Below are 27928 nucleotides of genomic sequence, written 5' to 3'. Positions count from 1 at the left end.
GTGATTTGACTGTTTCATTTCCATCAGGTGGTCAAGGAGTCCAGGAGGGAGAAGGAGAGGGAGTCAGCCCGCAATGAGAGGACTGGCATGGACGACAAGGATGAATAGTTCAAAACGACTTAGAGTGTAAAGGTCCTTGCCAAGAATGAAAAAATAAATAAAATAAAATATTAAATGAAAAAGACAAAAACTAAAAGACAATATAGTCCTCATTTTCGCTAGTTATTTGTATCATTGTCTAGCAGAGAGTCTGTCAGTTTAAGTGCCGTGTTAAAAGAATCCCTTTAGACAGTGTCACTTTGGTGCTACAGTGTTTAAAACCACTTGTTGCTGATGAAACTTGTAAATCCACTCATCTCATCTCTAGGGCTGAGCAAAACCACTTTATTAACATACCACTTGAGGCCTTGATTTACAGTGCAATTCCTTGAATCCTTAGATGACCACATTTTTCTAGCAGAGCATTCGTACAATCTAAAGACAAAACAACTACTACTACTAATTAACTATGGTAAACAGGATTAGAATGTTTTTGGACTGGTTCTGAAGTGGCGTATTTGTCTCCTGGGTGTGATGTGATTTCATTTTGATATTATCTTTGAGAGAGACTGGTCAATACACCTCGAAAGAAACACAATGCATTATGTTTTAGTAGCTTTGCTGTTCTATCGTTGTAAGGATCACCAAAAACACAGATTGATGTCAGCAGCCAAATTAACTCATCCAGTGAAACAAGATTATTACAGAAACGTGTGCTTTGCAATGATGTGTGTATCTAGCACCCACTGATGAATGACTATGTTCGTGCAAATAAAGTTAATTGGAGCAGAACTGTGTTGTTTGCACATTATTTATCTCATTTGTTTCCATTTACAGCTAGTAGTGCTATAGGCCTACATCTTAGTGTTGTGTCTTTAGACTCTGATAGCATCAACTCCAGTCTTGATTTTATCTTTGGTATTTTTATACTTTTCTGTTTGACTGACCACATGTCACTCAAGGACCCCCTCCCATACAGAGCGCTACACTGCTTACATACATGGGATGGGACTTCTGGTCATATACAGTAGCTGGTCATCAGCTGTGGCCGCCTGAGCTGTAGAGACATAACTTTAACATGCCTGGTAACACTGACCTCTCAACCTCGCACCCTGCATTAAATTTGCTCTTTGTAAGGTTTGTTCTTAAGCAGTTGACAGGTTTCTCTGTTATCGCTGGTATTGCTCCTCGGCATTGCTGTCAGCAGTGGTACTGAACACTGAAGAACAAGCTTTTTTTGCTTTATAGTGCCTCTTCACTGGAATTCTGTCGCTATCAGTTTGGACCCAAACACTGCAACAGGAAATCAACTGGGGTCAATTTAGGATATTTATGTTGAAACACTCCATAAGTCATAGCAGGGTTTGGACTTGGACCCCAGCTAGTACATATCAGAGTTAGACCTAAAGCTGTTTGTTTTGCAACAGTTTTGAGTAGATCTAGATACATCTTGAGGAACCAGCCAAAAAGATTCACATGCATTTGCATTACAGTAGGTGGCAGCACGCACCTTCTACGTTGGTTGCAATCCGCCAGAAGACACTCTGAGCAAAGAAGAAAATCTACATCCGCTTTCAGAGTTTTCGCTCGCTGTGCTGTGTCTTGGCTTGGCTTGGCGCGGGACTTCGGATAATGTGTCAAATAGCAAGCTAACAAAACAAATCTTGGTCAAAATGATAAAGTCTTTGGTACTGTACCCTGCCGGGTGCTGAACAGGGCAGTCAGAGACAACAACAGCTGCTTGGTCTGGTAAGTTAGTAGTTGTTTTTGATGTACTGAAAATAAACGCTGGACTGCGTCGCCAGGGACCAAAGCTGCTAACGCTAACTGATAGCTTTGCTTTCAACTCATTACATTTCAGATCTTCTCGGTTTGACAAATGTCTGTGTTGACAGATATTGTAAATGAATTTCCTTGGGCTTCTCATGTTGTTCTTTTCTGATTTTTCCATGTTGCTGTCCGAATAAGCGAGGAGAATACAAAAAAGTCGATCCGTCCGAATAAGCACCATTACCTGAGACAGACGTGGTAATATATGGACTTGTTCATCATGAACTGTGAGCTTTTAGCAACGTGCAGTGCCCTTGGCTACCTGGACGGAGAGACCTATCACAAGGAAGCTGACTGTTTAGGTGAGTGTCACCTGAATTGATCTTAATAGAAATGTTTGCACAATGGGGATGTTAACCATTATGTTGCAAAATCAGAGAACAACCCAGGGGGAAATAGTCCAGTAAAAATGTCACTTGACCTCACACTAATTGCAACAAAACCAAACTCAACTGATTTTGTATCCTCAATATGTCCTCAATGAAGGAAAAAAAGTGTTAAGGAAATGTATGAAGGGGAATTTTTGAAAATGACCCATATGATGCTACCAAAAACGTTTATTTATTTATTTTTTAACATTTTTTAACATTTTTTTTAACATTTTTTTTATTTTCTCCTTGAAGCAAAAAACACATACAGGATATAAGTGATGAGATTCATGGCACATTAAAAAAAAAAAAAAAAGGCTTCCATAGGCTTCCATAGGCTACCATCATATTTAGGTAATTTTCAAAACTTTCCCTTCATACATTTCCTTAACACTTTTTTTCCTTCATTGAGGACATATTGTGGATACAAAATCAGTTGAGTTTGGTTTTGTTGCAATTAGTGTGAGGTTGACCCACATATTTGCGTAAAATGCCTGGACTAAAATGATGATGGGTTAAGTTCAGGACAGGAGGGCACGTTTCCCTGCTCATCATCTGATCCTCTCCTGTCTCTGTGTTGTAGAGAGTGTGAAAGACTTGATCAGATATTTACGGCATGAAGATGACACACGCGACATCCGCCAGCAGCTGGGAGCAGGCCAGATTCTGCAGAATGACCTTCTACCTATTATCACTCAGCATGGCCAAGACAAGCCCTTGTTTGATGCATGCATCAGGTAAACACTGTGATGAAATAGGAATATATATATTTTTTTTATATTAATATTCAGGAATATCCCTCAGAGAAATGACTGAAACTGAAACACACATTTTTCCTCAAAGCTGTATGAGCTGATGAGTCAGAAAAGATCAAACTGTGGCTCGTGTAACACTGCTTCTCTGGTCCTTCACAGGCTCATGGTCAACCTTACTCAGCCTGCCATGCTTTGCTTCGGTAAAGTCCCCGATGACCCAGCTTTTAGACATCACTATTTACAAGTGCTGTCTTACTTACAGGCCTATAAAGAGGTATTCTGACCGCATTATAATTACAATTTATTTACAGTTTATCTGACAAACCTATTCCAACATGTAACAATATTGGTGCGTTGAATATTTATGGGTTGGATAAGTTCTGTCATCATTACTCTACCATAAAACGTTTTAATTGTGTGTATAAACTGTCAGTCGCAACTTCGAGTATTTGGCATGATCATTTTATCGTTATTTGCAGGCCTTTGCCAATGAGAGGGTGTTTGGAGTTTTTAGTGAGACATTGTACAACCTTCTACAACTGGTGAGTGGTTCACTTATCCCAACGGTTCCCAACCTTGAACAGTTACAGGAGGCCAAATAATGTTTTATTTTAATGATGAAAGGAGCTGTCCATCAGCACCACACAGAAATCGACTAGGGGCTGTCTTCAATAGGCTAATTAATTAATTATACGTGTTTCTTCCTAGATGCCATTTCAAATGTTTCATTATATGTGTGTTTCTCATTTCAAATGCGTTATTATACGTGTTTCTCATGCTTTCTCCCTCTCTTTCTCTGCTTTGTTTCTTTCCAAACCCTCGTCCCTGTCCAACCCTGGTCCCGTCAGGACTGGGAGCAGAGACAAGAGGAGGATAACCTGCTAATGGAGAGGATTCTGCTGCTGGTCAGGAACGTGCTTCACGTACCAGCCGACCCCTATGAAGAGAAGGTCTGAGTTTAACATACATGTAGATGCAAATATGACCACATTCTACTAAGTTGGGCTAAGGGGCCCTTTACACGAGGACAGTCTCTGGAAGAAACGACACAATAGCGTTTCCTTCACACCTTTTCCTTCACACCTTCTCCCCGTTTACATGAGCGCTGTTGAATTTTTAAAACGCCGTAATGTACATGCCACGCTTCTACATGACGTCATTTCGTAATCGTCTTTCTGGGTTTTAGACACGGAAGTAGATTACGGCTACCGTAGTAATTTTTAGACTTGCCAAAAAGCTGTTTTCAAGCTAAAAAAAACAAACTGTTTTAAAGTTGTAATATTCTTCGGGTGAGAACGTTACATAGATGTGACCAGTTTATCAGAATAAGCCTATTTGGAAATCTTTAACGAGCAGCGAGGATCGGGAGCGCTGGCTGTGCTGACACTGTCTACTGTGTAGGCTGCAGTGAGAGAACACTGTTGATGTGCTTGCCTAACGTTAAATGCCGACCGGGTACAGCCATCGGCTCCTCGCAGCAGCAGTAACGCTCGCTATGAACATGTAAGTCGGCCGCAGTGTAGCTTTGATTCTATGTTGCCAAGTGTGTGTCGCATGTGCAGGCACGTCAGAGTTTCTGGGAAGACTATCGTTTCTAACCGATTACATGGAGCGCTCAGCGGGAAGCGTCACCAACAATTCCACTCTAGAGGGTGGTTTCAAAATGTGTCGTTTCCTAAGCGCGAATTCGCAGTCGCCGTCTTAACGGGAGGCACTAACGATAAAATAATTCCCCGTTTCCATAGGAAACCGTCCTCGTGGAAAGTGCCCCTAAATCTCCTCTGTCATAATTTAATATAATATAAATCCCCGCCCCCTTCTTCCCTCCGCCCCCGCTCTACTTCCTCCATCCCCTGCAGAATGTGGATGATGATGCCAGTGTCCATGATAAGCTGCTGTGGGCCCTTCACATGAGTGGTTTTGATGACCTGATCAAGTTCTTGGCATCGACCCAGAGCGAGCAGCAGTGGAGTATGCACGTGTTGGAAATCATCTCCCTCATGTTCAGAGACCAGGTTAGAGAGAAGCACCTTTTGGAGCTGCATTTGCCAACAGTTTTTTTCCCCCCTTTTTTCCTCGTGTTTGAGCTTTTCCTGTGTTCCCGCAGACGCCTGAAGCCTTGGTAAGTGCTGGTCAGGCTCGTTCAACCCAACAGAAGCAGCGAGATGCTCAGGAACTGGAGGTCCTGAGGCAGAAGGAGCAGGCGGCAAAACGCTCTCGCACCTTACAGAGAGGAACCAGGTAAATACAAGCAGTTGAGCTTTGGTATTGAGGTCACAGTTTCAGGATGTTGTTGGCACTGTGTGGGTGTGTGTGTGTGTGTGTGTGGGGGGGGGGGGGGTGGAATTGCTTGCCAGCTTTGAATGGTAGCTTTGTGTGTTATTTTGGTCAAACTCATTTTCTTCCACAGGTGCAAGGTTTCCTGCAGTTAAAGAAAATGTGGAAAAGTCATAGAATTTATAAATTTGTTTTTGAGGCCTTGGAAGTTTACAGAAGGCAATACAGGTCCAAACACGTGCCACTGTTTTGTTGTTGTTGTTTTTTTTTTACCAATGAGCAAAAGCTAATGAGGCAGCTTTTAAAAGATCTAAAATAGCTGCCGTTGTAGTGATAATAACTCATTCACATTTTCTGTATGCTACAAGTTGACCAGCAGGCCACTATTGAGAAGCAACAAGTCAAATTCGCAAAATTTGAGAACAGCAATTATAGCTTCACAAATCCAGCACATCTGGGTGTGTGACTTCAACTTCTATATGCCCTGAGTTTCCTAACTGATCATAACAATGTATGTATGCCACAGCCCTGGCTACCGGTATGTGTCATTAATTAGTTGTTAATGACATAGAACCACATACAGCTTAATTGGAGATAGCTTCTATTTTTGTTGTTGCTCTGATTGAAATGCATTCCTCACATAAATATAAACGATCTATACTCTGGAGGGAGTTACAGCTGGTTCTAAAGGGAAAGTGCGGCTGCACCTCCAGCAATGTGCACAAAATGTCTTAACAATATGCAATTTGTTGAACCACTGGGCAATGCATGGGGCAGTCGGAAATATCAGAAGGTGGTACCGTATATATTTCTTCATGCTAAGGAAAGTCTGTAACTGATCACATTTGATTATAAACGCTTTACATTGCCTGCATTTCTTGCCTTCTCAGACACTCTCGCTTTGGAGGCTCATATGTTGTTGAAGGTCTCAAGTCACTTGGAGACAACAATGTGATCTATCACAGAGGCCTTCATAATGTGAGTAGATGGTGTCATAGGGATCCTTAACCCCATTTGTGATAGAAGTGAATCACTGAGAAGCACCTTAATATCAGCATATATATATATAAAGCTTGTTTTTTCTTTTCTCCCTAGTTCAAAAACTACACTCATGACACAGGAAAGGCTGTGAGACGTGTTCCCAAGAGGAATCGTCAGGCACAGGAGTCTCAGAGCATGCGCCGCTCTGCCCTAAATGTGCGCCTCTTTCTGCGAGAGTTCTGCATGGACTTCTTGGAGAACTGCTACAACCACCTCATGTACCTCGTGAAGGTCAGGACTTTCTGCCACTGTTACGTTTTGTAGCGTAGCGTAGCGTAGCGTACACACTCAGTGTTGTGAACAGAGCCCGGGGAAGTAGCCTACTTTAAGAACGATGTTGTGAGTTCTCTGCAGCAGTGTTTGGCCATGCGATTGCTGTTGCTGATGTGCTGCTGCTCCAGACACCAAAAAAAGCATCAATATTATTCTATTTTCGCCCAATGGACTGAGCAAACGAAGAAATACCAAACAACTCAGTCCATGCTTTTGGAATGCTGTCTGATACTGGGGACACACAATAGATTTTTTTTATGCATTGTGTCACATATTTTTTGTCTCCATAATATATTTGCTCACACGAGAAAGATGAGGCATCACACGATTGACACTCTGCTGACATCAGAACCTCTAATCCAGTGGTTCTCAAACTGTTTACACCAACTACCACCTCAGGAAGTATTATTTGGCTCTCCAAGTATCACCATTATGACCAATGTTAAAATACTATTCAGCTACGCACAGTTCACACAGGAGGCACATTTATTCCTAATAACATTATTTATTGTTGACTGTACAAATTGGTAGCACTACAACTGGGACTTCATCTCCTCCACACAACTCTCACTGCAAGAGGCAACACACACACACACCCGCACGCACACACACACACACACACACACACACACACACACGCACACAGCAAGTGAGAACATTAATAGCAAGTAGCAACTGTACTTCATTGATCCTATCATTTGTGGCATTGGCTTCCATTTTTCCCACCCCAGACAAAAGAGCTGAAACACCCTATTAAACAATTGGTCTTCTTGACTTGGCATAAGAATAATCTCTTTTTCAGAGAGAGAGAGATAGGGACCCGAAATACGTATTTTTATTTGTACGTATCAATTATTTGTGGGGGGGAAAACGTGTTGTTGCGCTGCTACTGCTGGTAGTAGTACGTCAACATTTCAGAATTTCCTCCGCATACCACTAGAGGGCGTCCGGTACCACAGTTTGAGAACCAGTGCTCTAATCTGACAGGAACTTGCACAGTCCAATGTGACATCAATCAAAACAAGAAGGGCAGACAGCCAGACTTAAATGTTGCTCATTGCTTCTTGACGTTTTTGCCTGTTGGAATGAATCTGTGATCAACACAAACCACAGCACCCTGCAGATGTCAGGTCATGTGATCAACACACACCACAGCACCCTGCAGATTAGGGATGGGCATTTCTAGCAAAAACACTATTCGAAATTCGCTGGCCAAATTCGAATTTAATTCGAAATTCGAAAATAAAAATAAAAATGTAAAAAAAATTAAAAATGTAATTTTTTTTTTTTTTTTTTTTTGTGAGTGAAATGTTGCATTGTCTCCCCTGATTCTAAGTCTACGGCTTTATTAATTAATATAAAAAGCTTCTGCTGTGGATTTTTAGCTCAAACAAGCATTGCACCACTGAAGTAAAGAACATGTTACATGACATTGACATTTTTGAAAATAAAAAACAGTTTTGACAATCATGAGTGGTTCATTAAATATTTAGTAGGCTCAGGTCTGAGTGCCAAAGGGGTGCCAAAGTCACCCCCTCTCCCTCTTCATGGGATTTCATCCGCCATTCATTTTTCCATAAACCTTGCTTAAAATGCTTATAAAAATTGTTTTACTTGCTCAAACCAAGCGATTTGACTATACTTAGAATCAGGGGAGACAATGCAACATTTCACTCAAATTTTTTTTTTTTTTTTTTTTTTTTTTTTTCGAATTTCGAATTTCAATAATAAAAGTCGACCTTGATAATAACAACGATTATTCGAAAATTCGAAATTCGATGCCCATCCCTACTGCAGATGTCAGGTCATGTGATCAACACACACCACAGCACCCTGCAGATGTCAGGTCATGTGATCAACACACACCACAGCACCCTGCAGATGTCAGGTCATGTGATCAACACACACCACAGCACCCTGCAGATGTCAGGTCATTATTACCAAGCGTGTTTGATAATATCAGAATGGGTCAGGTCAGTGTGGTGGTTCAGATTGAATCTTTAAATTCCTCACACTACTAAATAATTTGTACTGACCACTGTACTGATTTCAGTCAATTGAAAAATTAAAGCCCCTATGTACATTATTTTATTTCAATTTGTGTATTGTACAGTATTGAGTTTGAATGAAAGCTTTTATTTTGAAAATGTCTGTTTGACTTTAGAAAAACGACATATATTAATTGTGATTTATTATAGCCACTAATTTGCATATATGTCTGTTGGAAGCTATAACATACTGATCCAGCCCTTGAACACAATTCATGCATCATTACTGGGTGTTTGTTTGGGAACTTTACAGTGAAAACATGAAAACCTATGGGAAGGGACCGCACGGCGGGAAAAAAAATACACTTTAAAAAGCCCGAAATAACTAAAATAGGCCTGGAAAAAATTTCAGTCATGATTTCCTTTTATTTATTTTCTAATCCCTGTGACCATCGATCATGATGACCAAGCCTCTGATCGGAATTTCCCCTCTGATTTTTGGGATCGGGTCATGTGATGTACTTTGTGGATCGGGTCATGTGATGTACTTTGTGGAATTTGTCAAATTCAACATTTTCATGTGTATTTCATGCACGCAATGTAAAAGTTGTAAGTTAACAAAAAACATCATAGGTGCTTTGTCTTGCTCATTTAATAGATACATAAGTTAAAGGTATTTCTCCTACAAATACAAGTCTGCCTACATAAGCCTCTCACTAGGTGAATGCATTGCCACCCACCTTGGTTTACAAATGACTGTACAGATCTATTACCTTGTTAGATTGTACTGAGGCAGATGAAATAGGTGTAAATTGAACGCTGTGAGTAGTAGGCTGGGTGTTGTTGTGAGGAGTAGGCTGGGTGTTGTTGTGAGTAGTAGGCTGGGTGTTGTTGTGAGTAGTAGGCTGGGTGTTGTTGTGAGTAGTAGGCTGGGTGTTGACAGCACAACGTGAGTAGTAGGCTGGGTGTTGTTGTGAGTAGTAGGCTGGGTGTTGTGAGTAGTAGGCTGGGTGTTGTTGTGAGTAGTAGGCTGGGTGTTGGCAGCACAACGTGAGTAGTAGGCTGGGTGTTGTTGTGAGTAGTAGGCTGGGTGTTGGCAGCACAACGTGAGTAGTAGGCTGGGTGTTGTTGTGAGTAGTAGGCTGGGTGTTGTTGTGAGTAGTAGGCTGGGTGTTGTTGTGAGTAGTAGGCTGGGTGTTGTTGTGAGGAGTAGGCTGGGTGTTGTTGTGAGGAGTAGGCTGGGTGTTGTTGTGAGGAGTAGGCTGGGTGTTGTTGTGAGTAGTAGGCTGGGTGTTGTTGTGAGGAGTAGGCTGGGTGTTGTTGTGAGGAGTAGGCTGGGTGTTGTTGTGAGTAGTAGGCTGGGTGTTGGCAGCACAACGTACATGACTCACACTGTGTTGTTCTCGTCTCCTCCACAGGAGAGTCTGGTCCGGGAGCAGGCTCAGCAGCACGATGAGACCTACTACCTCTGGGCGCTCAGCTTCTTCATGGCCTTCAACCGTGGCAACGGCTTCCGCGCCGACTTAGTTTCTGAGACCATGTCCATCCGCGCGTTCCACTATATTGAGCGCAACATCACCAACTACTATGAGATGATTGTAACCGACCGCAAAGAGGCCTCGTCCTGGTCTCGCAGGTGAGCAGATGGACTGGACGGAGGTGGATAAGGATCCTTCTTTTTTGGCCCATAACAAATAATCCTTTTTTTTCCTCCCTAGGATGCACTTGGCACTAAAGGCCTATCAGGAGCTGCTGCTAACTGTGAACGAGATGGACCGCTCGCGTGATCAAAGCATCCATCAGAGTTCCAATGTTATCAAATGTGAGATGCCACCAGCTCTATTTTCAGACGGCACACTCTTTTTTCCTGTATTCATTTTGTACATGTTCTCCTGATATTGGGTCTTTGTTTGAACTCTCATAACTATATTATGAGGCCATTTACACCTGGCATTAACATGCGTTTTCTGCCATCAGATTGCAATCAGATTGTATTTTATCACTTCAGCCTGATTCCATTTACACCTGGCACTAACATGCGTTTTGGGTGAACAGATTGCAATCCGATTGCTCTCCAGCTCGAACGTCATCACGCGCGCGCTCCCTGAACGTGTGCATGCATGTTTGCATACATGCACAGGGAAATAGAGGTTATTGTTAAGCTCAAATGCACAGTGAACGTCCCCTTCACCTGGACAAAACGATGGCCGATCACGCAGCACTGCATCTATTTCTTTATCTGTTTACTGACAATGACACTGGGTCCGAGACACACACACACACATACATACGTTTTCCGTGCATGTCATTGGCTGTAACCACCTGTGTTGCGTTCAGGTAACATCCTAAATTACACTGTTATACAATTGAGAGCATAATTTCTCTTTTATATGAAAGGAAAATGAGGGGGAAAGGGTTCGAACCCTTTCTCCCTCATTTTCCTTTCATTTTCCGCTCCTTTTCCAAAGGAGAAGTGTTGATATAAAAGAGAAATTATGCTCTCAATTGTATAACATTGTAATTTAGGATGTTACCTGAAAGCAACACAGGTGGTTACAGCCGTGGCAAAACCTCCGCAGCAAAACTTTGAAGCAACGCTACGATTGTTGTGCAAAAGCGGAGCGGGGAAGAGATAGATCATTTTTAGCCGGTCCATGGTGACAGGCTGCCTGTGTGTGTGCGCATCTGGCACAGCGGCGAGATGAGGGCACACACCGGTGCGGTGCTGCCGGGGAATTGCGTTCACGTGTGCGCGCCGTCACCGACTTCCGAAGATTATGTATTTCCGTTTGGTAGTTGCTGAATGCGTTTTGAGAGGACGCATTGCATTTACACTTGTGTTAAATGTTGTCATAATGCGTCCCTGACCACCTCCGGAGGTGGTTTGGCCGATCAGATTGCAATCCTTCTTCAATGCGTTTTGGGGGTGTTTACACCTGTACTTTCAAGTGATAAAATACAATCGGATTGCAATCTGATGGCAGAAAACGCATGTTAATGCCAGGTGTAAATGGCCTCTATGATTATGAGTCTGCATATAGTTGTTTAGGTTGTCACATCGTCCCTTCTTACCTGCACCCTCTAGGCAACATCTTCTACATGATGGAATACCGAGAGATTTTCCTGACCTTGCTGAGGAAGTTTGATGAAACTAAACAGCCGCACTCCTTCCTCAAAGACCTGGTGGAGTCCACGCATCTCTTCTTGCGTATGCTTGAGCGCTTCTGCAAGGGTCGCAACAACTTAGTGGTGCAGGCAAGTGCTCGTGCCTACATTCAAATTGTGGGGTGTTAACAGTTTTGCTAACAGCATCCAATAAAGATCGTCATATCTGTCATATCTGTCTCTATTACTCTGCAGAAGAAGAAAGTGAAGCGGAAGAAGTCTCGAGGCAAAAAAAAGCCGTCCACAGTGGACACGAGCCCAGAAGCCCGGGAGGAAGCCTGGAAGATCGTGGAAGAGGAGCTGAGGGCCTCAGGGTTTCAGGTCAGTGTGGGAATCAACCTGACGGGGGAGTGGGGTTCAGTGCATTTCACAGGCAAACTTGCCACTGTGTGCTATCTTGATCATTGTTTTCTGCAAACGAGTGTTTTTGATGATAAACAAAAATTCATGTCTGAAATTCTAAGGTGAGGAGCATAGAGATCATTGGAGACAAGGATGCAAACTAGTCCATTTTAGGTGACAGTCACCTTTTTGATCCCAAAATAGGGCACTTAAATTAATGATTTCAGAGTGGTTTTGTGTATCTGTCACATTTTTCACTCTCCATGAGTTTGCGTTCCTGTGCTGAGATCTTGTCTTATAGCTCTCAATCCTCTCACGGTGGTAGGCAGGAGATAGGTTTGCTCGTGCTTTCCAGTTAATAATTGCTTTGAGCTTCGGCCAATTAGCATAAATGTTGTATCTGAATGGCGAGACACATCTTTCACCCAAGTTTCGCCCAAATCAGACTAGTTCTTCTCAGTGTTTGGATGGCTAACAAACGCGCAGACAGACTCCCAAACTTACGGTTGCTCCAGGTAATACAGTTAATAGGACACTATCATAAACCACATGGGTCATATGGCCCAATTCCACCGCAGGTAGTAGCGCGGTCCCGCTCCGCGAGTAGAAAATTCTTAAAGTAATTATTTAGCCCATCTGAGTAATCGATAACTTATCATCTTCTGGGCTGCAGATGGTAAGTAAAAAGCAACATGTCCTAGCAAGGGACAGTAGAAAGCCCTGAAATATTGTGCAGTTCAGAATCTTAAGGATACTTATTATGAACCCGAGTTGATGAAACCTTTATGAAAACACATGTAAGTAAAGTAATGACCCTGCTGAAGCATCCTAAGGGAGCTCGCATAAGGCAGTAATGTATGCCATTAATATCCGTATAATCATATCAGTAATTATGGCACTGATTTATAGCAAGTCTACAAACCTGTAAATCAGGATCGAACTGATGACCACTCAAATACATTATACACACAAACAATACATACTGTATGTTTTTTTTTTCTGGTCTGAATTGAACAAATCATATTTACTAAGACTGAATTCTATTCTACTTTTGTGTCTGCAGCTGTCACAAGATCTAACAGAAAGCATTGTGCCATTTGACGCCACATCTGAGACTCCTCTTGAAGAGCAGCGGACCGAGGCCATGGTGCGTGTGCAGGACGCACTGCTCGCCAGGCTGGGGCCAGAGGCACTGGGCCTGCTGCGCGCAGCCAGGTCAGTGGGATGCAGCACCCCATCAGCCTCTCAGACCAGTTGCACTCACCTAGCTGCAGCACCCCATCAGCCTCTCAGACCAGTTCTTACAGTAAGTCAAGGTTTGTCTGCTTATCTTTGTTCTCAGGGAGGTCTGGCCAGAGGGAGATGCGTTTGGTTCAGCTGATGTGGAACCGGAGGAGGAACTGGAACTCCTCAAGCAGATTCTTAATGCCAACCTGCCAAGTAAGTTTTGAATTTGGTTCATAGTCAGTTCCCACCATAGTGTCTACACTTTGCTCATGTAGGCTGATATTTAGTCACTTATTTCCGGTTTCAAGTCTTGCATTTTATTTATAATTTCAGGGTCATCTCCCCCTGAGGCTAGGATGGAGGAGGAGGAGGAGGAGGAATTTGGAGCAGAGTTGGAAGAGGAAGAATTGGAGTCTGTCCAGGTTTCTGAGACAGATTTCAATTTCCTAGACTTTATCAAGAGGTGAGGAAAATTATTAATGCCCATAGTACGGTAATTGATGAAAGGGTCCTCTATTTAAAAAAAAAGAGGCATCATCAGGACACTATGTGAATAGAAAATATTTTTGAAATCGAATGGTGCAAGCAAGCAAAACTTCCACAATGAGCCCCAGTATAAATGTCCAGTTGCCCAAGTGGCAAGCCTAATAGCACTGTTGGGTTTGGTTGCAAGTTGCAACCTCTCTGATGGAGAACTTTGTCGCGCAGGTTTGCCAACCCCGGCGTTGTGCGTCCGTACCTCGTCCTCCTGAAATCCTACTCGCAAAACGCACCTCACACCAACCACTGCATCGCTCGAATGCTGCACCGCTTGGCGGTCGACCTGAAGATGGACGCCCTGCTCTTCCAGCTGTCGGTCTTCTCCGTCTTCAATAGGATCCTGAGTGACCCTGCTGCAGCTGCGTATAAGGTGCAGTAAGAACGGCGGCCAGTAGGGGGGACAACACGTTTCTTCAGTGTTGTCCAGTTTATATTTGTTCGATTGACCAAAGAAGCCCATCGGTGATGGAAGGAGAACCCTGGATTATTGACCCAGGAGCTTTACCGTCTTTCGCCCCTTCACAGGAGCTGGGGACCTTTGCCAAGTATGTGCTGAATCGTTTCTTTGCGGTAGCAGCACAGAACAACAAGGCGTACGTGGAGCTGCTGTTCTGGAAGAATGTCGGGGCTGTGCGCGAGATGACCGAGGGCTACGGCAAGGATGGGTTGGTGTTATCTTTCTGATATATTCATGTACATGTGTGTGTGTGTGCAGTCATGTTCTCTGTCAAACCTTCGCTATCTCACTATGGGAAGCGCCTACCTCACTCGGTTATCAGATAACCGCTAACCGGGGTTACCATAGTAACCTTACATTATGCTTCCCATTGTTATTAAGGTGCAGGGAAAGCATGCATTTGGGTCAAGACCTATGATAAATGGATATAGAGAGCCAAAGTCCATAGACATTTAGTCAAATGCTTATAAAAAATAGTTTCACTTAATCAAACGATTCAGCTATATTTAGAAACGGGAGAGACCACAGAACATTTCACTTGGACCAAAATGTAAAAAGAATACATGTATAGATATATAGATATATACCGTAAATTCCGGACTATAAGCCGCACCGGTGTATAAGCCGCACCTGCAAAGTTGACTATTTTTTTCTTATATAAGCCGCACCGGACTATAAGCCGCAGGTGTTTTAATGGTATTTTTTTTTTTTTTTTTGTGTTTTAATGTTTAATTACCATATGTAAGGGTTCATGCACAGAGGGGATTGTCGGGAAAGAGATGGCTGTTTGAGGAAGCTCCCATTTATTAACATTTCAACAAAACAACATAACACAACACCACCTGTGTTGTTTTTTACAGTGCACACAGTGTCATACAGTGTCATACAGTGTGGTGAAAAGAGGGCAAGAGAGGAAATTAAAACTTATTATAGTTATATAGGATTTATAGTTAGAAAGAGTGCTAAAAAAGAGAGATTTTTTTTTTTTTTTTTTTTTTTTTTTTGAAAAAATCCATAGATAAGCCGCACCGTTATATAAGCCGCAGGGGCCAAAAAAGGCCAAAAAACGGGATAAAAGGTGCGGCTTATAGTCCGGAATTTACGGTATATATTAGATTTGGTCTGAGTGAAATGTTCTATGGTCTCTGCTGATTCTAAATATAGCTGAATTGATTTGACCAAGTAAAAAAATAAAATAAATGTTATCCTTATAAAATTGTATCCTTATATCCTAGCAACACAATTCCATGAAAACCGTCTATATGCACCACACTGAAATATCTCATTGTCTTCCATGTGTCAGAGGAAAGCAAAAAGCATCATGGACAGAAGAGGAGGAAGAGGAGTTGCGAAAGCTCTATGAGGAGCACCGTGACTCTGAAGGTGCACCTTCTCTCTGCTTCTGTTTTCTGTGTTGACACGTCCTTTGACGTTTTTTGCAGTGTGCTGTGGTCCAAATTCTGTTCCTAACTCTTGACTCCTGCGCTTAGTGCCAGACATAGTGGAGACCCTGCTGCCACTGCTAAGCAACAGCACCCGCACACGTCGCCAGGTAGTGGTACAGTTGGTGCATATGGGCCTGGTGGACAGCGCCAAAGACCTGAAGAAACAGAAGTAAGTGGGAAACTCCAGAATAGATTGGGATTATAACATGATGTACTGCAAACCAATCCACCTTATTTTTGAATGCCCCGCTGTAAAATAATTATGCGTGCAAGGTCCGGTTTAGAACGTGACTGATTGTTGCAGCTTGCGCATTTCCTCGTTAAAATTCCGACGCTGGGGGAAAAAAACGTTGCTTGTCACAATAAATACACTCGTTTGACGACTTATTTGAGGGAATGTAATAATTTTATCTATCACGTCCGCTATTTCTGTTGCTCTTTGAACAACTATTTATCGACGAGATTTTTGCCAAGCTGGACGCGCTACGGGGGTTTAGGGTTCAAATCGCTAAACCGGAAGTCAAACTGTGGGGGATTGTTGCTCACTTCACGGAGATCTACGGGCTACAGTATGTTGTGTCTGTGTCGGCAATGTAATGGTGGGAGGGGGGGGGATTACACCGGAAGAAGCACCCATATTTCACGATCTGCCCAATATTCAATTCAGAAACCTATTGCAGGAAGCCAAACCCAAACGTCATTTTGTAACACTGCTATCAACTTTTGGAATAATTTACCTGCTTCAGTGCAAGGCATAAACACTGTGAATGTCTTTAAACGTGCTCTCAAGACTCATCTAAAAAATTAGATGTTGACTAGAGAGTAATTGCAACACCTTCGCTGAGATTTCATTTGTATATATCATATATTTTATGTGTCATCGATAGACTTCCTTTTTCTGTTTTTATTTTATAAAGTACAATTGTGTAATATTAAGGTTTTGATATTTGAAGGACCCCAGTGGAAATAAGCAGGCTTCTAGTTTGTAACTTTAAGCTGCTTTACTGGGTTATCCTTGGATCATTTTACTTTGTTTTACATATTGTGTACTTTTTTACTACTGTATTAATTGTAAATTTGTAATGGTTTTTATGCATTTCTTGATCCGAAATAAACCAAACCAAACACGTAAGGCATCATGGCATCTAGAAATAAGGTGGATAGAGACCGAGTTTTTATATCCCCGACACAGGAAAGGAACCCAGATTGTTCTTTGGACTGAGGAGCAGGAGCAGGAGCTGCAGATGCTCCATGAGGAGTACAGAGACTCTGACAGTACGTACTGGAGGCCATATCAACGTGTCAGCGCTGATACAATAGTAGCCTCATGGCTACTTCAGCATTTGTGCGATGACTAAAACGGTCTGTTCGTCCGTAGATGTGCTGGGGGACATCCTGAAGAAGCTTACGGCCAAGCGTTCCCGTGCGCGCGTGGTGGACAAGCTGCTCAGTATGGGCCTGGTGTCTGAAAGGCGAGAACTTTATAAGAAGAGAAGTCACACTGCTCAAGGGAAGAGCTCTGGAAGTCGTCCCGTTCAAAGGAAGAGCTCTGGAAAGGGGATGGTAAAGTTCTTAACGCTCTCGCTCTCTTTTCGTAGTTGTGCTTTGATAGTTAGACCATAAACACGTAGAGAATTTGGAGATGAAGATGCTCAGGTGACATAAGTACTAGCTGGTGCCTTCAAGGAACACGCAAACGTTTTGGGAGATTCGAGTAAGACGAGAGGATAGATGCCCTTCTCTTCTCTGTGCGTGTACAAAAATAGCTACAATAGCAAATACAATAGCACAATGAATGGTAGTCAACGGTACTGGCTACTGGCTAGCCTACCCCCGTTAACACGAGTGTAAAAAACACACACACACACACACACACACACACATACACACACACATAAAATGCTTCCATACTGCTCGCCTGGTGTAATCCAACTCTACACAAGCCCTGAGATGCCAAGTTGACTTGAAAAGAGATGGCAAATAGGTAAAACTCCCAAAATGTTGGCGTGCTCCTTTAATATAAAATGAAGGATTTTGAAAGGGTGTGTTTCACATGAAAGGAGCTGGTGTTTGTCACTAATAGATCTAAGAGAATTGAAGTGTATACAGATGTAATATTCATAAAATACAGTATTTCTGGAATAAAAGTCCTGCTTGTTCTGCCACAGACTGAAGAAGAGTTCCTAGCTGGCATAACGGAAGATGTCACAGATGATCCCATGGACAGAGACGACGAAGAGGAGGAGGAAGAGGATGGGTCTGAAGAGAGTGAGGAAGAGGTAGAAGAGCCGGTGAGGAAAGAATCGGGAGATGGAGGAAGGAGGAGGAAAAGCCTGGACGTGACAGTGGTGAAGAGGGCCGATGTTGGCAGCATGGTGTACGCTCTGCAAAACGAGGGTGAGAGCAGGTTCCAACTGTCCTGACCATCTTTGCGAATGTCCAACTGTCCTGACCATCTTTGTGAAGGCCAGGCCAGTTTATGAGGGTCGAGCTTGGTGGGAGTTAAATGTAAAGTGGTCAATAATGTGATAAGTAAGGCAAATCTGCTTGGTAGAATTATTACAATGTTCTCCAGTCACGCAGCACTAAAATCGGCATCTACAGCTAAAAAATGCCCTGTTCTAAATAATCATCAAATCATTACTTTGTTTTCTACTATTCAAAAGCTGGGGTAACATCAAGCGACTCCATTGTTGTAATGCCAGATGCAGCAGCTCCTGGCGTCTTTCCCACTATTTTGCTTTTTTGCTGTGCACCAAGCTGTGCTTAAGTAGTTAATTTTATTGCTAATTTTATATTCTATATCTAGCTAAATCGCTGACATGTTTATTCCATATATGGCATAAAATTCCCATGGTCCTGAGGTAAAATCACCAGACCTACTGGTGCCATGTCACTAATGAGTTCACTATTTAGACTTGTTGACATGGTTAGATTGTGGACTGATTGTCAGAAAATAAATCTATGCCTAAAATCATTCTCTTACAATACAATACACCCCTTTGTAATTTGTTTGGAATGCACACTTTCTTGGCAAAAAGATGTAATTCAGAAGAACTTCAGATAACTATGGCTAACTATTATTCTGATTTAGAGTATCTACTATCTACATCACCAATGGTGGATTTTTGTAGGGTTTTCAAATCTGCCATGTTTGCAAATACATTGGCATGCCTGACACTTCAGGGATGACATTTTAATTCTTGACTACTTAACCTTAAAGTTCCAGCTGATTACTGCTGTGTTTTCTTAAACCAGGTCTGTCGGGACCCCTGTTGTGGCTGCAGAATTGCCTGAACAGAACAGCAGATGACCGGGAAGAAGACGGTAAGTGTAACTGGGGGGGATAGCAATACATTTGGCTTCCTCTGTTATTTGTCTGTTATTATTTAAGTTATTGCTATTGTCTATTATCGTGGTAAGAGGTTGTAGTTCTGGAGAAAGCACTATGTAAATGCTGTGGATAGCTATTTAGTATAGTTGAATGCAATATGTTAATTATTGATTTGTTGTGGTTCTTTCTCCAGGCTTTTCTCAGCCTGTGCCACTTGTCCCTTTCACGGAGGAGAATGAAGAAGCCATGGAGAGAAAGAACTTCCAGAAGCTTCTTCGCAAACTGGGAGTACGAGCACCTGCAGACGAACAGGTACCGTAAATTCCGGACTATAAGCCGCACCTTTTTTCCCGTTTTTTGGTCTTTTTTGGCCCCTGCGGCTTATATAACGGTGCGGCTTATCTATGGATTTTTTCAAAAAAAAAAAAAAAAAAATCTCTCTTTTTTTAGCACTCTTTCTAACTATAAATCCTATATAACTATAATAAGTTTTAATTTCCTCTCTTGCCCTCTTTTCACCACACTGTATGACACTGTATGACACTGTATGACACTGTGTGCACTGTAAAAAACAACACAGGTGGTGTTGTGTTATGTTGTTTTGTTGAAATGTTAATAAATGGGAGCTTCCTCAAACAGCCATCTCTTTCCCGACAATCCCCTCTGTGCATGAACCCTTACATATGGTAATTAAACATTAAAACACAATAAAAAAAAAAAAAATACCATTAAAACACCCGCGGCTTATAGTCCGGTGCGGCTTATATAAGAAAAAAATAGTCAACTTTGCAGGTGCGGCTTATACACCGGTGCGGCTTATAGTCCGGAATTTACGGTACTATTTACTGATATTTCACTGTCAAATCAGTGGTGATGCCTCTTTCTGAGTCTAGCCCCGTCATCTTGAGTTTCTGGGCTTGATTGATCACAGAATAATTTATAAATAATTTAGTTTATTGGAGTTTGCTATAATTAATGAAAATACTAAAACACTTGTATTTCTTTTCTGTTTGGTAATCAGGAGTCCTTTTGGAGGATCTCAGAAAAGATGAGTCCATCCCAGCTGCGGAGTGCAGCGGCAGCCCTTAGCCCCACAGAGGAGGAGCGGACAGGGGCTGAGGAGCCAGAAGGACACAGCAGTCCCACCCACGAACAGCAGGGGGAGCCGGCCTCAAACGAACACAGAGCCCAGGCTCTCAGAGCGCTGCTGCTAGCACGCCAGAGGAAGCAACACTCAAGTGAGCACACAGGTAGGTTTGGAATATAATTTACATACATACATGTTTTATATGTACAGGTCAGGTACTGGTACACCATGTTTCATATTCCGTCCCTTATACCTCAAATCTAGTCAATTACGTACTTTTGCAATTTTATTTAGTTAACCATTAGGTTACATGGTGCACATATAACTGATTGAATAGCCTTTAGCTAAGCCGGTCATGTCTGTCTTGTCTGTGAGATCAATGCTCATTGATAGTTTGCAGGAGGAGATATATCTATAGTCTTAACAGCCAATTATGTGATGTATATGGCAGCTTATCAAAACTGGGTGCATTGTTTTTTTATGTACTGACCTACTTGTAGTTGGCAAAGCAACAATGTGATACACATATGAACTTGCCAGGCCATTGGCTGCTGTCCAGTCACAACACAACAAAAGACAGTCTCATTGGCTGCTGTCCAGTCACAACACAACAGACAGTCTCATTTAGTGTGGGGGTCAGAATGGCTTTTCTGCCCATTAGAGCAGTGGTTCTCAAATGGGGGTCCGCGGACCCCCAGGGGTCCGTGGCACTTTGCCAGGGGGTCCGCGAAAAGTTTTCAAGTAAATTTTTTTTTTTTTTTTTTTAATAATTAAAAAGAAAATGCTACATGTTACTTATTCCTTCTCAAACTACTTCCTACATGGTGCTAGTCTATCAAAATATCTTGGCTGTCATTTATTGTGTTGCATAGTGGTTTTCTGGACTGTTGACAAATTGTGATATTGTAAGTCGCTTTGGACAAAACAAAAGCGTCTGCTAAATGACGTAATGTAAATGTAATGTACCGGTAATAAAAAATATATATATATCGTTTTTTTTTTGCAAAATCTTCATAGTTCAACGAAAATAGTTTATGCTTTAAATCTAAAATGGTTCATGGATTACATTCTAATAACAAACCTATCAAATTAAAAGTCAAGCACGTTACCGTGGAAACAATTAAGCTTAGCCCAAAATCACAAATCAGAATGAGGGGGTCCGCGGTATATTTTCTATCTTGTAAGGGGTCCTTGGCTGAAAAACATTTGAGAACCTCTGCATTAGAGGCTTCCTTACATTTGTTTTGGAAAGGATAACGTCGAACATGGAGACAATGGTACAACCAAAGCAAAGATCAAATAGGGAAAGTCTGGTATAGCATTGTGATGATTGTGATGAAGTCAGTTTCTTATTTCATTTATACTCTACGGTCTGTTTCTTCTTTTTTCTATGAATAACCACTTATGAGCAAAGTCTTTATTTATTTTTCTGCCTCGCCCACCATATTGACGTCCCAGAACTGCCCAGCAAACTATCAATAATTCTAAAAATTCTTCTTCCTCCTATATCACAGATGCAACCCCAGTTGAGGATACAGAGTCAGAGAATGTGCGTGTGAGGTGAGATATTGACCGTGTCTGTTTGTTAATCATTTAAGCTAAAGCACAGCCTAGAAATGCCTATTTTAACTTCAGTTCTTTCATATCAGGACCCCAAAAAAGAAGAGCTCGACGAAAAGAAGCAGACTGATGGACGACGATGAAGAGGATGGTATTTCTGCCTCGCCCACCATGTTGACAGAAATCTATCAATAATTCTGTAAAAAAATAAAAAATAAACCGTTTGTTTTTTTCTCCTATCTCACAGATGCAACCCCTGTTGAGGATACCGAGTCAGGGAATGTGCATGTGAGGTGAGTGAGATATTGATGTTTGTTTGATTTCTGTTTTTTAATCATTTAAGCTAAAGCATAGCCTAGAAATGCCTATTTTAACTTATATTTTTTCATATCAGGACCCCAAAAGGGAAGAGCCGGACTAAAAGAAGCAGACTGATGGACGACGATGAAGAGGATGGTATTTCACTTTTTCAAATTCAGTGTTTACAGGTGTTTTTCAGTATGTACAGAATTTGATCATCATAGAAACTTGCTTTTATGCAGATCATATCGACATCGGACAACATTTTCATATCCGTGCATCCCTAATCTTTAATTAAACTTTGTTTTTTTCTCCCAAGTCACAGATGCAACCCCTGTTGAGGATACCGAGTCAGAGAATGTGCGTGTGAGGTGAGATATTGATGTTTGATATCTGTTTGTTAATCATTTAAGCAAACGCACAATAGAAATGCCTATTTTAACTTCTTTTTTTTCACATCAGGACTGCAAAAGAGAAGAGCTCGACTAAAAGAAGCAGAGTGATGGACGACGATGACGAGGATGGTATTTCACTTTTGCTGCTTTTCCTCTAATGATGAACAAGTGGGCACGCAGCCAAGAGGGCTCAGGGTGAAACTGAATCGATGGTAGATGGTAGAAAGATGGTTCCTAGAAACAGTCCAAATTAATATTGTAATATTTCACACAACTGTCAGACCTGTAGTATTATTGAGTGGGGCCTTCAAATCACAACTGAATGGTTGCAATAGCCAAGGTAGTCATATACAGTATGTATCATTTGGGCTGACTCAGTTATGCGTTTACAGAGGATGACTCCACCACCGCGCTCTATATAGACGAGGACGGTGCTGCGGATTCAGACCAGGACGACATCTCTGCTCCGGCCAAGCGTAGGAGACAGAGGGCCGTAATCGATGACGAAGAAGAAGATGAGGATTAGTGGAGAAGCCTGTAAGGGGCTGTAGACACAGGAGATCTAAAGTTCCCTCACTTTCCTAAGAGGAGAAGTGAGCCCAAGTCCAGACAATGGGAATGCTCTCAATCAAGAAAACCCTGGAAATAATAATGACTCTACCAAGATCCAGTTCTGCATATGTTTTTTATTATTATTTTGGGTTAAGCCATTGCTTCAGACAGTTTGTTATGTATGGTAAGTAAGATCTGCCAGTTGTTTCTTTTGTCTTAAGAAAGACAAAAGAAGACTTACTTAAGATTAAGTAAGTCTTTTTTTTTTTTTTTTTCGAGGACCAGCCAGCAGGTAAATGCACTTAAAGAACGTGTTGCATTGGACAGGGGACTTCTTCTATAAACGAAAAATATATACGGTATCCGGTGTAATTGGAAACACGTAGGTTAATTGTCTCATGGTTTGGTTACAATCATATTTGTGCAGTTTTCTGTTGTTTTCATGTTGAATTGAGTAAAACTCTTGCATATTGATAAATAAATAAGCACTGTTGTCAACTTAGTGGCCTGTCGGCTGGTTTTCTTAGTCACACTGTTGCACCATGCCAGTTTAATCACTAGAGGGCACAAAGTTGAATAATTACTTTTTGTGGATTACATTGGGGTTTGCCAGCCTTGTACTGAGATTTCATGCAATCTAAAGTCCCCCCCCCCCCCTATTTTAAGAAATATGCCTTAATTTTATACTTGATCTGAATGAATTTTAATCTTATATAATGATTTAAAAAAACGCCACTCATGTAGAAAACCTAACATGGACTTACTTATTTTTTAAGGTTGTTTTTTAAACAAACCCTTTCCTCTCTAGCCTCTGTAGTGAGTGAGGACAGAGGACAATATGACCTGAATTTGAACAATGGTTTGGTATTTGTCATATAATGCAGCAAATTGTTTTGTGTGCTGGTGTTGTTTAACATAAAAGAGTCTTTTGATCAATCTTTCTCCAACACAGTCTTAAGAGGCCGTAGTATGTCTCCAGTCACAGCCTGAAGTCTCCCACTTTTTCCAGCTGTGTTGGAGGTGGTCTCTCTTGTCTTCACATCTGGACCATGTTAGTGACTTCCTGTTCACGGCATCTGGTCAGACCCCCATCCCGCAGACCTGAACATCTACAAACGCTTGTGTGTAAGCATGTGTGCCCGTTGGTGGGTGGGTGGGGATCAAGACGCTAAGAAGCCACGGAGCACAGAGTAATGGCGATGCAATATTCTTCCACAAATTCACCCAAACCAGACTTGGGGAACCTGTACAATATGCATACATACATTACTAACCAGACCAGATAAGAGCTATAACCAGAAGTCCTGACATGTTTTGACTGGTTTGTGTCGATATCCTATAACCCTAACCCAGTTCCTAAATATTTTGTGCTTTGAAAAAATATATTCGCTTGGACTTGTTGACTGATCAAACCTCTTCAAATAAACAACACTTCATTCATAGGGCACTGGTTGAAACCATAAACTCTTTGATTTTAAATTGTACAGAAAGAAATGCAAAAGCTGTTTTAAAAGAAGTTTTAAATCATTGTCACAGACAGACAGTAGAAACAATATTAACAATATTATTAATAATGCAGTGATTTGTTCACCACTGCTTTCCAACGCTTGGGTACCTTAAATCTACGTGCATATCCACCTAATTTTGATGTAACATAGTTTGTTCTCCCCAGAACTCTCATTGATCAATAATTTATTCAGTGACATGTCATAATAAGACGACAAACAGAGCATCACTTTTACCCGCCGGCCACCCTGCTACATGTTTATGTTGGCTCATTCAGCAGAGAAATGTTCAAAACAACGGAAAATGATAGGGAATCCTACAATGGATGTATATAATCAGAATCATCTGCAATGAGGATGAGTGATGGGTCCCAGGATTACATGGGTTATCTCCAGTGTTGGGCAAGTTACTTTCCAAATGTGATATGCTACATATTACTAGTTACTTTCATTTGAAAGTAATAAGTTACTTGACAATATTACTGTCTGTGTAGAGTAACTTGCTACTTAATACACTACTTTTGCATTACTTTCACCAAAACAGCAGCAGCAGAATGACATCGTTGCCCTGGAACATCCCGAAAAATAATGTCACCCGCCTTGAAGTCAGTGTAAACAATCCAAAATTCCAAATGTTATTCTTTTCCTTTGTTATTGTCATCTATAGTGGTCATATGCATAAAAACAGACAGTTTGATTAGGAAATTATTGTATCTTGATTTAAATATGTGCTTTGATTAAAAAAAAAAAAAAAAAATTGTAACCGAGTTACTTGACAAAGTAACTGGTATAATATTACTGAAATCCTATAAGTAATAAGTTATATTACTGAGTTAGTGCTAAAAGTAATATATTACATGTAATATGTTACTTTTGTAATGAGTTTCCCCAACACTGGTTATCTCTCATACTAATTTCATTATTGGTTATAATTCTTGTAAAAAGTGATTGCTCAAAGTCACTTCCTGTACTTCCACCTGTACTGTAGAAGAAGAAGGCATTATGAGTGTGCGCCGTGCGGCTTCACCTTTCTTTTGAAGGATCTACTTGTAGTCATAATAGGACCTGCCCAGTACCCTTTTGTCTGTGGTGAGTGCCATTAATATCATGTTACTACAATAACTCATTGTTAACAACGTATAGTCAGTTGGAAAACTATTATGTAGGCAGATTGTCAGTGAGGACAAGAGCTCTCAATTGCATGCAAAAGGTTTAAACGGGTTTTAGTTTTAATTTGCACTTTGGGCATTAAACCCAAGGGTGTCAAGAGTGAAGTGAACATAAACTATGACTTAAGCATGGTAAAAAAAAAAAAAAAAAACGTGCGCATTCAAAAGCCAACGAGGATCAAAAGTACCTTGAAAAGATGAATAAAAGGGATCCACACAGCAATTTTATGGTGGGACTACTCAACATTCTTCCTCAGACATGCACAAAATTTGACTGGACATACTGTAAAACATTGCTCTGTGGCAAAAATTGACTTTTTGATCAATCGGGGAGAAACTGCAAAGTTTGAAGAGCCCAGTTATACAGATGTGTATTTCTGGATTGCATTGCAATATTTGAATTTCTGACCAAAAGATGTAGAGCAAACCCACAATCAGTTCTCCACCAAGTTGGATTTGTCATATGTCGCTAATTTGTGGTTTTGTGGATTTTGTCCCAGCCTTGGTCCCCCATCAAGATATTTCTTTGAGATGTTTTATTACAGAAAGTGTATGAAAGTCATGCCCAAAATAGTCATACATTCTGTCATTGTGTTACTTATGGTTGGAATTCTAGTGAAAATAAAGTATTCCCCTTTTTGCTGGGGACCCCCTCAAGGACCCCTGGGGGTCCCTGGACCCCACTTTGAGAACCACTGGCCTATAATCTCTCAATAATCTTATTGCATTTGTTTCTCTCTGATACTTACCTATTTACTTGTATTGGAAAAAGGTATGAAGAAACAACCATGAAACTTATGCATGGCAATCTTAAAGCATGTTAGTAGCATAAAGATCCAAGAATGGTTTAATAGCTCATACTCTTGCTCCCTTAATTTAATCAATAATTGACTTTACTCTCTGAGGAGCTCATAATAACCAAGAACATTGATTGCAGAATCCTATAAAATGCAAAAAGCCTGGGAAAGAACCAAGAACCTGGCTAAGTGTCGAGGGCTGTTTATGCTTAGGAACCCTTTTAGAAGTCCTTGACTGCATACTAATGACCAGTGCACAAGATGATCTCCAAATAAGGCACCCTGAACAGAACTGGCTGTAGTTCTTGAATGTGGTTAGACAACCCCTCAAATAAAGGTTGATAGTCTCCTCTGTTCCAAAGTCTCTGGTGCACAGCAGTCTATTCCGGGTGGCTCTGTGATGGGAATGAAGCGCTCCTAAAGCATCAGCAATCAGCTGTAGCTCATTCCCTCTGCCTGGCCTTCAAAGCTGGGTCTCTCTCTGTGCCGTGCAGGCACACCACAAGCCTGCATGCAGACAGAGAGTCTGAGTCACCAGTTGGCACGTTATCTCAACAAATCCTCAAGTCCCTTGACAAACACATACAAGCATGGGGGGGAGAAAATGTCAAACTATCTCCAAAGGACAGTTTCATCCACACCAAAACACTTCAGTTCACTAGTCCAGTGGTTCTCAAATGTTTTCACACGAGGGACCCCTAAACTGACAAAGATTAGACCATGCCCCCCCCATTTGATAGGATTTTGTCCCACGGTCCCCCAATAAGACTGATGCGTTTAGATGTTTTATTACAGAAAGTGTATCAAACCCATGACCAAAAAGTCACTGTGTTACTTATGAATGGAAATATAGCTCAAATAAATCCCCCCCCTTTTGGCTGGGAACCCTCTTCAAGGACCCCTGGGGGCCCCCGGACCCCCATTTGAAAATCACTGCACTAGTCCATAAGCAGTGCCTTTAACACCATTTGTATCTTTCTGTATTTGTGTATCTCTTTTTTCTATCATTTGTATCTGTTTTATACTAGATAGCCTGCATCAAAGTAGCTAATCATCATAATGAAATGTATCCAATATCTTCCTTGGTCGACATCCCCAGTCATAACATACAAATAGTCCTTGGAAAAACTAGCTACAAGCTTGCTTGGAAAATGTAGCTACATGGTAGCCTATCTGACCACACCAGTTCTTCATAGAGGTTTAAGTATTTCCTTTTTAAGTATTTCCTTTCATAATGCGCCCTTTAATGATGTCCAATTTAATGTAATAGGTACATAAATAATAAATAAACAAACAAACACATTCAATAATCAGTGCATGGCCTCTGGGTAAATTGTAAAAGTTTGAATCGTGACACTGTGCGGCTGTGCGCCCTCCCCTTCCCACGGCGGGCGGGCGGACTGACACGACGCTAGATGGGACAGGGAGAGAGGGGGGGGGTTGGTTGCCCAAGTAGTGGGTTGCCTCGGCTGGAGAGAGAGA

The 27928-nt window shown here is 41.6% G+C and overlaps 1 protein-coding gene across 1 annotated transcript; it reads left to right on the top strand.

Annotated features, from left to right (window-relative positions):
• The first annotated feature begins 1657 nt into the window (after window positions 1-1657).
• Window positions 1658-23336, top strand: timeless (timeless circadian clock). The gene is made up of 34 exons (XM_083661675.1): window positions 1658-1788; window positions 2008-2171; window positions 2821-2974; window positions 3152-3266; window positions 3472-3534; window positions 3841-3942; window positions 4852-5007; window positions 5100-5233; window positions 6160-6247; window positions 6365-6541; window positions 9990-10207; window positions 10290-10393; window positions 11657-11826; window positions 11932-12057; window positions 13142-13293; window positions 13421-13518; window positions 13639-13768; window positions 14014-14215; window positions 14371-14510; window positions 15606-15685; window positions 15793-15916; window positions 16940-17022; window positions 17126-17310; window positions 17916-18144; window positions 19006-19074; window positions 19275-19393; window positions 20103-20331; window positions 21683-21728; window positions 21818-21879; window positions 21976-22021; window positions 22123-22184; window positions 22348-22399; window positions 22491-22552; window positions 22816-23336. Exons 2-34 carry the CDS (start codon window positions 2075-2077, stop codon window positions 22947-22949), a joined length of 4008 nt encoding a protein of 1335 aa, XP_083517801.1. The 5' UTR covers window positions 1658-1788; window positions 2008-2074; the 3' UTR covers window positions 22950-23336.
• The last annotated feature ends 4592 nt before the right edge of the window (window positions 23337-27928 follow it).

This window comes from Poromitra crassiceps (assembly GCF_964638095.1).
Source record: "Poromitra crassiceps genome assembly, chromosome: 27".
Classification (NCBI taxonomy): Eukaryota; Metazoa; Chordata; class Actinopteri; order Beryciformes; family Melamphaidae; genus Poromitra; species Poromitra crassiceps.
The sequence above is the reverse complement of the archived record's forward strand: the minus strand, read 5'-3'. Positions and strand labels throughout refer to the sequence as shown.

What these genes read in the sequence shown, in the direction of transcription:
- timeless (XM_083661675.1), top strand. Translation starts at nt 2,075, where the DNA reads ATGGACTTGTTCATCATGAACTGTGAGCTTTTAGCAACGTGCAGTGCC. An exon ending in TGAGGGCCTCAGGGTTTCAG is followed by an intron (nt 12,058 to 13,141) that starts GTCAGTGTGGGA and finishes TTGTGTCTGCAG; the next exon opens with CTGTCACAAGATCTAACAGA. An exon ending in GTACGCTCTGCAAAACGAGG is followed by an intron (nt 18,145 to 19,005) that starts GTGAGAGCAGGT and finishes TTCTTAAACCAG; the next exon opens with GTCTGTCGGGACCCCTGTTG.